At 49.8% G+C, this 9,292-nt stretch overlaps 1 protein-coding gene across 1 annotated transcript; it reads left to right on the top strand.

Moving 5' to 3' along the window:
- The first annotated feature begins 577 nt into the window (after positions 1-577).
- On the top strand, positions 578-2,345 carry LOC124655475 (NAC domain-containing protein 43-like). Its single transcript, XM_047194365.1, has 3 exons — positions 578-749; positions 1,020-1,318; positions 1,602-2,345. The coding sequence occupies exons 1-3, from the start codon at positions 578-580 to the stop codon at positions 2,343-2,345; spliced, it is 1,215 nt and encodes a 404-aa protein (XP_047050321.1).
- Positions 2,346-9,292: the final 6,947 nt, after the last annotated feature.

The following is a 9,292-nucleotide window of genomic DNA, read 5'->3' as shown; positions in this document are numbered from 1 at the left end:
AAAAAAAAGACCTTAGCTAGCTTACCGATTAAAAAACACGCACATGTGAATTAATTACCACCAAAGTAGTAGTATAAACTCCGATGCACACATCAGCTATGTAGTGTAGTAATAGCAGCGCATGTGAACCATGATAAAATCTAGATTAACTGTTCTCGGTACACACAATACTGTTCTTTCTCTGAAAATAGTTTTTCTCTCTCTCTGGACATCTTTGTCAGGGGTGGGTGGCAAAACTAACCCCACTCCAGTGACCAGAGCAAAGAGCTGCACCCAACAGCATAGAATGATGGCAATATCAACCTCCGATCATCTCTCTCCCTCTCTCTCCATCTCCAGCAACTTTGCAACCACTATAAATGGCCACCTTTCCTCCCACACCGCCGGCTCATCCCACTCTCCATTAGCTTCTCCTCACCCGCTAGCTAGCTAGCTCAAATCTCTCCCTCTGCCCAATTATGCACTAGCCCCTAACACACAACACACAGCGAGCTTGTTCGTCACTAGCTAGCTAGCTAGCAATTTATCACTCGATCCTTGCAAGAGCTCGACGCCGTCCGGCAGTCGACAGCGAGCAATGAGTATCTCGGTGAACGGGCAGTCGTGCGTCCCGCCGGGGTTCCGTTTCCACCCCACGGAGGAGGAGCTCCTCAACTACTACCTCCGCAAGAAGGTCGCCTCCGAGCAGATCGACCTCGACGTCATCCGCGACGTCGATCTCAACAAGCTCGAGCCATGGGACATCCAAGGTATAGTAACAAACACCATCTTACTTCTCCTTCTTGTGATGCCATGGCCGTCTTAATTGCACGGTTCTTGAACCGATTGGTAGTTTCACAGTGCAAACTAGTACGCCAGGCGTACTCCATGCATCTTGGTGACGAATGCAACTAGTAGTAATTTCTTAGGTGATCTTAGGTGATGTGGTTGTACCTGTACGGCCATGATCCATGCATATGAGTGAATTAGAAGCCCGTCTAAGAGATCGAAATGCTTTGTTAATTTGGGTGCAATTGCAGAGAAATGCAAGATCGGCTCGGGCCCTCAGAACGACTGGTACTTCTTCAGCCACAAGGACAAGAAGTACCCGACGGGAACGCGGACGAACCGGGCGACGGCGGCAGGGTTCTGGAAAGCCACCGGCCGCGACAAGGCCATCTACAACGCCGTCAAGCGCATCGGCATGCGCAAGACGCTCGTCTTCTACAAGGGCCGCGCTCCCCACGGCCAGAAATCGGACTGGATCATGCACGAGTACCGCCTCGAAGATCCTTCTTCCGCCGCCGGGGCCGGGGCCGATGCCACCGCCACCGCCATGGTACGATTACATAGCCCAATTGCCTAGCTAATGCACCGATCACCATTAATTGTTTGCTGCCGTAAAAATTATACGTGGTGGTGGTGCAATGATAGGCGTACGAGCGTCCTAGCTTGCTCCTTGACACACCATCTAGCCAGCCTTTCTTCTTCTTCCTCGCACCCTACACTCTCTCACTGCAGTAATGATTAAGCTTTTTCCATGTGCTTCATGTGCCCCAAAAGGTAATAATAATTAACACCTGCCTGCCTTGTCTAATTTGGATGCCGTACGTCATGCTCAGGTCGTCACTGCCGCCGCATCGTCGGACACCGGCGGGGAGGATGGGTGGGTGGTCTGCAGGGTGTTCAAGAAGAAACACCACCACAAGGAAGCCGGGGGCGGAAGCGGCAAGCGCGGCGGCGGTCGAGATGAAGGCGGCAAGGCGGCGCGCTCCTCCTCGCCGCTTTACTCCAGCGACGACGCGCTCGACCAGATCCTGCACTACATGGGACGATCGTGCAAGCAGGAGCACGAGCTATCCTCCCCTCGCCCGAGGCCTGCAGCGTCTAGGTACCTCCGCCCCATCGAGACGGTGCTCGGTGGCCAAGGATTCATGAAGCTACCTCCTCTCGAGAGCCCGTCCACTGCGGCCACCCCGCTGACGTCAACGACGACGCCGCTCGGACTCGGAGTCGACAGCGGCAACCGGGAGCTGTCCGCTTGCGCCGATGAGCTGCAGTTCCCACAGCGTGACAGCGGGATCACGGACTGGGCCATGATGGACAGGCTCGTGGCGTCCCACCTGAACGGCCAGCATGACGCGTCCACGGACCAGCTCTGCTTCGACGGCGCCAGCGACGGAAATGCAGGCGACAATGACGTCCTCGACAACGCAGCCGTCGACGGGCTGGCCTTCTACTCCGCCGCCGCAACGAGGCTGCTCGGCGGGACTGCTACGGGCGGCGCCGGCAGCAACGACGACGACCTGTGGACCTTCGCACGATCCGCGGCGTCATCCGAGCGACTGAGACACGTCTCACGGTAAAACTGTACAGTAGGCACCGCCATGGCGAGCGAGGTGAGGGCCCGAAAGGTGGCGAGGCAGGACAGTGGACAGAAGCTGCCCTAGTACAGCAAAAAGACTACTTCAACAGCAAGAAGAAGAGAAACAATAAAAGAGAGCTAGTGAGATCAACAGCGAGAGAGACAGAGATCTCAAAGGTGATTAGATTGATGTGTGGGAGAAAATTAAGCGAAAGGAAAAAGGGGATTAAAGCGGGCAGTAAGTTGGAATATCACTTTCACAGTGATCGCACCCGTCTCTTATTGTTTAATTAACCCTTATGAGTACTACAATGTTACTATTAATTAGCATACGGTTAATTATAATTATTAAGATCGACCTACGATATATTAATTAATTTGTAACTACTGCATAGTTCTGTGAGGTGTGGTATGCACAGGGTTTGTGTGATTCTTTTTTTTCTAAGAGAAGGTGGTATAGCGTTTCTGCAAATTGTTTGTGTGAATCTTTTTTTCCAAGAGAAGGTGGTATAACTTATCTGCAAATTGTTTCATCTGTAAAAAGCTAGAATGCCATTTATTTTTGACAAGGACGCCTATATTGGGCTGACATTTTCAGAGCGAACGATCTAGGAGGAACCAATAATTACCATGTGGCAAATTATTTTAACTTTTTTCATGGCAGTTGTCATTCATCGTCAGCAAAAAATTGGACGGCTAGCAACTCGTCCGCTTCTGGTGAGAAAAATCCGAATGTTCTCTGATATAATTTTCCTTTGATATTATATATTAGCCGTGTGCAAAATGTTTTGTTGGCGGCTGTCATTCATCAACATCGGATAAAAAAATCTGACGGCTGACGACTCGTTGGTTTCGGGGGATTAGAATCCAAATGTTCACTCGTTAAAATTTTCCTTTGACATTAGGTAGTACCCGTGTGCAAGAAAAGTATTTACCTTGAATTAACAAACATAGTTGGTTAGTTAGGTGATTAATTAAATTAGTGACCATGCATTATGGCGGTGAGGACCATGGAGGCTGGAGAGAAAGAGATGCTGGACGCAGATCGTTATCTCGCTTGTCGTGACAGGAGGAAAAGGCAAATGAATTGAATAAAAGGTGTAGGGGAGACTAAATAAAAAAGATGGATGGATCGGGCTATAGTAGCTGCTGTGGTTGTCCCCAGCGCACGTACCGTGGTGCAATGTCGATGGTCGTAGTGCCCTTTTGGTCCCCCAATAATTCTTTGAGCTCCTCGAGCTCTAGCTACTCTCACTCATGGCTCACTCACTGATTTCCTCTCTAGCAGAGAGAGAAAACAGCAGCCAAAAGCCATGACAGAGAAACTAACATCCTATTACATCGTAGACACGGAAAGGGCAAATTAAGATCGATCTAGAAAGAGAAAGATCTTGGAGAGGAGAGAGGGGGATCGAGTGGCAACTGTGGCAAGTTGGTGTTTGTCGACGGACATGCTTGCATGGAGAGAGTAGTGCCCAGGGGAGAGCTAGGAGAGCAAGTGCGGTACGATACGCCTATGCAACATAGCACTACCAGAGGCATGCACAAGTCAACAAAAAGGCAGGCAACAGCTATATTCTACTGGTTGATGAGTGCATGCATGTAGACGTAAAATACGTCGTCGATCGTAGCCAGTAGCCATGCAACTTATCCCATGCATATTTCCACCTATATATCGCGTGAGCATACGTACATATTTTAACTCCCTGTCGTCGTGTCGTGGCCCTGGCCAAAAGGGGAATTGAATTGAATCAACTTGTCCCACAAAAAGGGTGGAAAGGGACGTGTCAGTTCCGACCCTGCTGCTACCACGCTACAGTAGTGCTCCACCTCCACCTCTACCACCGCCGCGAGGACGAAACATCGCTAGCCTCCCTTCGTCCCCACGTGGGGACTCACGACACACGCGCAGCAGCTTTCTTCAGCTCTCTGCCCTCATTGTCCCATTATTATTTGGAAAGATCAACACTCAAGACTTCTTCGATCAAGAGTCATTCATCGTCGATTTTGGTTCAAGGACCTGCTATATATTAGCCGAGGGTAATAGCAAAGAACACCATTTCATGTGCCCTCGTTGTCGAGCGTCATAGGAATAACGAACGGCGGTTATGTCAATAAAAGAAAAAAAGAACGGCGGTAACAAATTTCCATCTTGAAGGATTTTCTTTTGTAAGCCAAAACTTGTTATCAACATGACTATAAAAGAGTCTCCACCAAAAAAAAATCATTTTTTTCATGGCTTAGCTTCTTAACAAACTGATAATGGAGCTCTTGTTAGGATTAAATCTTTCCATATATGTAGCGAATTTTAATTTTTTTTGAGAAACACAGTACAAATGCAGACGCTCACATACACGCGCATACACTCACACCTATGAACGCACACACGCACACTCTACCCCTATGAGCACCTCCGGAAGACTGAGCCGACAGATTGGATCTTGAAATTGACGAAGTTACCACATGCGCCTCGCTGTCGATTGGATCGTCGCCTCCCACCGAATGAATATTTCGCCTTTATGAGACACACAGATGTCAAACCTGGGGTTTCAACTCTGGTGGGTTGGGGGTACAACCACCCTCCTAATCACCCAACCTCAGGTTGGTTCCCATATATGTAACGAAATATGCTAGGATTATAACATATTTCGATCTAGTCAATCTATGTAATCGTTTGTTACCAAATATGGCCTACTGGGTCGAAATTGCATGTTTGATCTCAGGCACAGATGCTCCCTTTATCTGTGCCGTGCATCTATGTCTCTGAGATTGGTGGTATTCTGAAGTATTCCTGATCATATATGTGTTAACAAATGCCCCGTCAGCTGCAAACAGGCCCACTTCTGCACATGCAATGATTTCCTTCGTCGCCGTTTATGTCTTTCAGTACACAATTAATTATCGGATAGACTATACCGCTTTTACAAACTCTTTTTACATGGCATGACTTACTGACACAAAAGTACTAATGGAGCTCTAACTGATGCCTAAACTACGAACATGTGACAATGAAAAAAAGAGCAATGAGAAATGCAAATATACATAATGTACATATACGAAGTACATGGAGAAAGATGGAACCTCCAAGCATTGCAATTTGGGAAACTCGACAATTCTGATGAATTGGCGAGTACCACCGGACAAAAAGATGACGATGAAGAATCACAAACAATACGGGACGCGATACTAAAGAGGAATATATGCATAGGATGAGGGTATTAAGTCTATCTCGCTTTTCCTCCGGACACACGAGCCGGGGGAGAATAAGAAACAAGGAGAGGGGCCTCAATGAGGGGGTGCGGTGGTGATGGTGGTGGTGGTGGGGGGCTCTTCTCCCCATGCACGGCCAAGCACGGGCCAGTTAAGGTGGAAACATCACGCCAACACACTGTGACATGGCATGTTTTCAGCAATAAGGACATCTCCAGCGGCACGACGCAAACGGACGCTGAGCGACCGTTTGCGTCCGTGCAGACCGGAAATGCGTCTGGCACCACCTCCAGCGGGGCGACGCAAAGTGACCGGGCCGTCCGCGGAGACGCAAACCTGGCCTAAATATGCGCCAGGTTTCCGTCTCCGCGGACGCTCGGCGGTCGCGCCTAGCGTCCGCTCGCTTCCCCACGGGCCCTCATGGCAGCGACCCAGGTTCGATCGGCCTCGAATTCACAACGCGCGCCGGTGTGGCAACCACGCCGATCAACCGCCGCAATGGAGCGCCGAACCTCCGCGGAAGAGCAATCGCCGGCCTCTTCGTTATACGCGCCGCCGTTAATCCCCGCACATTATAACCCCTGCGTCTACGGTAATTCAAGTTCAACCTCCTCTTGTTCTTCTTCTCCAACACCAGCACGCCATGAGCGACTACACGCTGCCGTCCGACTCGGAGAGCGCGAGCAAGTCGCCCGGATTTCTGCCCCGCCCAGCGACCCTGCCTCCACGCCGAGTGAGGAGGAGGACGGAGGCGGCAATGGCAACGAAGGCCATGAGGAGGACGGAGGCGGCAATGGCAGCGAAGGCCATGAGGAGGACAGAGGCGGCGCTGCCAGCGACGCCGAGGACGAGGAGGAGGGCCAGGAAGAGGAGGAGGACTCCGACACCAAGTTCGCCCGGTTGGAGGCGCAGGAGGCGGCGGACGACAAGGCGGCGGCAAGGAAGAAGTCCAGGGCCCGGGCAAGGGCGCTAGCGCGGGCGGCGCATCGTCGTCCGTTCACCGACGACGACGACGAAGACGCCATTTCTTCCAGTTTCAACTCCTCGACGAGCGCGTCGTCCTCCAGTTCCGACGAGGAGGTGACAAGCAAGAGGCGCAGGAGTTTCGACGACGAGGCAGGGACTTCTAACAAGAAGGCCAAAAATAGTTTTAGATTTCATGTTTTTAAATTTGTTCTTCTTTGTATGTTAAATATGTTTGAATCTAGTCGATTGAAGTATCCGTTTAATTGTTTAGGCTATAATCTATTCGATTGGAGCAACATGACATCATTGAGTACTACTTTTTCGCGTTTAAACTTGATCATTCAACAAAAATGAAAAGAAGTAGCACAAAAAAAAAAACACTTTGCATGTCCAAAATGCGTCCGACCGCTGGAGGTAGCCCCCGACGCAAACGGACATTTCGCCCCTCGCGGTCATTTTGGCGTCCGTCAGGCGACGCAAACGGACGCCAGCGGACAATTTGGGTGTCCGAAATGCATCGCGCCACTGGAGATGCCCTAAACAAATCTGAGTCAGTTATATATACACACAAAAACTTGTTGTCACTTCTGTTTGAACCTTTTAACATGGCAGACCTGCAGGTACCTTTTTTTTGGACAGGAGGTCGTAGCCCGGCGTTAAATTTATGACACCAAATGATAAAAATCTTTCAAAAGGTCAAATTTTGTATGGTCAGGTAATTTACTTGTTGTGATTATTCTTGCAAGACATATGCATAGATGAGTATATGTATGATAAATTGATGGGGCAATTCAGTTCCGCAACCTATAGCATCCACAGAAATTGAGGATGTCAACATTTTGCTTATCTCTGTCCCTCTCTCCCTCCTTATATGTGTTTCTGTCTATTTCTCTCTAGCGTAGACTATACATGAGTAGGCAGGACCAGGAACTTGATGGGAGGAGCCAAGGGCCAAGCATGCATATATGGACCCTGTACGTGGAGCGCGACGGTTCCGGGGCTGCACAGTCGCTTTTGGCCGTGGGGATGCCCCCTGCTGCATGCTGCGTGTTGCGTGCGTCTTTTGTCTTCGTATCCATGAGCTTGTGCCGGCCGCCGGGAACGAGTTATATATAGCATCTTTGTCCAACGGTCCAACCTTGGGTGTGCTAAATAGCAATGAGTATGCATGTTTGTAACTGTGTACCGCTGGCTGTTAGGCTGTGATGTACTTGTTCTGGCTGCAGTATAGATGACCTGACAGTCTGAGACGCATGCAGCACATGTGTCAACTGTTTAGCCCGGATCAGGCTAATGGAAAGAGAAAATTGGTGGAAAGTGTAATTTAAACTCGAAAAAAGCAGGGGCGGAAAAAAAATGCTAGTTGCGCTCGCCCTGTCCGCTCACGGCCAGGGTGGCGAGGCCGACGCGAGGAAGAGGTCGGCGGACCATCACGCTAGCGTTCCAATTGCACACACTTCTAGGCGCCCTTAGGGCATCTCTAACGGCGCGACTCGTATTTCGGACGTTTAAATTGTTCGTGAGCGTTCTTTTGCGTCGCCTGGTGGATACGAAAATGATGGTGAGGCGCAAATTGTCCGTTTGCATCGGAAGCACCCAGCGGTCCGACGCATTTTGGACACCCCACTTTTTGGTTTTCATGCTTCTTCTTTTCCTTTATTTGAAGAACTCTCCAATTTCTATATTGGTTGTAGCGAATCTTTGAAAGAGCAAGTTCAAACGCGAGAACAAATATGGCTGATCATAAACTAATTCCCGAATCAAGCAAATTCAAACATTTTTAACAAACAAACTACACAACAAATTTGAAAACAAAGAAATTATAAACTAATTCTTCGCCTTCTTGTTAGAAGGCCCCGTCTCGTCGTCCTCACGGGCGCGTCTCCTGCTTGTCACCTCCTCCTCGGAAGAGGAACTGCCGGACGACTTGTCCGTGGAGCTTGAGCCGGATGACTCGTCAGTGGGGTCTTCGTCGTCGTCGTCGGTGAACGGACGACGACACTCCGCCCGCGATTGCGTCCTCGCCCGGGCCATTGTCTCCTTCCTTGCCGCGGCCAACTCGTCCGCCACCTCCATCCGTGCCCGCTTGGCATCGGAGTCCTCCTCCTCCTGGCCGTCGATGCCAAGGGCGTCTCTGTCCTCCTCGTCCTCCCTCGGCGGGGAGCTAGGGTCGCTGGGCGTCGCAGCCCTATCCCACCAATGCTTCTGATGACGCGTAAAGCACACGCCCGTTGGGAACCCCAAGTGAAAGGTGTGATGCGTACAGCAACAAGTTTCCCTCGGTAAGAAACCAAGGTTTATCGAACCAGTAGGAGTCAAGAAGCACGTTGAAGGTTGTTGGTGGCGGAGTGTAGTGCGGCGCAACACCAGGGATTCCGGCGCCAACGTGGAACCTGCACAACACAAGCAAAGTACTTTGCCCCAACGTAACAGTGAGGTTGTCAATCTCACCGGCTTGCTGTAAACAAATGATTAAACGTATTGTGTGGAAGATGATAATTGTTTGCGAAGAACAGTAAAGAACAATTGCAGTAGATTGTATTTCAGATGTAAAGAATAGGACCGGGGTCCACAGTTCACTAGTTGTGTCTCTCTCATAAGATAAACAGATGTTGGGTGAACAAATTACAGTTGGGCAATTGACAAATAAAGAAGGCATAAAAATGCACATACATATATCATGATGAGTACTATGAGATTTAATCAGGGCATTATGACAAAGTACATAGACCGCTATCCAGCATGCATCTATGCCTAAAAAGTCCACTTTCA

Source organism: Lolium rigidum, chromosome 1, assembly GCF_022539505.1.
Source record: "Lolium rigidum isolate FL_2022 chromosome 1, APGP_CSIRO_Lrig_0.1, whole genome shotgun sequence".
Lineage (NCBI taxonomy): Eukaryota > Viridiplantae > Streptophyta > Magnoliopsida > Poales > Poaceae > Lolium > Lolium rigidum.
This window is presented reverse-complemented; position numbering and strand designations above follow the sequence as displayed.

What these genes read in the sequence shown, in the direction of transcription:
- LOC124655475 (XM_047194365.1), top strand. Translation starts at nt 578, where the DNA reads ATGAGTATCTCGGTGAACGGGCAGTCGTGCGTCCCGCCGGGGTTCCGT. An exon ending in CGAGCCATGGGACATCCAAG is followed by an intron (nt 750 to 1,019) that starts GTATAGTAACAA and finishes GTGCAATTGCAG; the next exon opens with AGAAATGCAAGATCGGCTCG. An exon ending in ATGCCACCGCCACCGCCATG is followed by an intron (nt 1,319 to 1,601) that starts GTACGATTACAT and finishes CGTCATGCTCAG; the next exon opens with GTCGTCACTGCCGCCGCATC.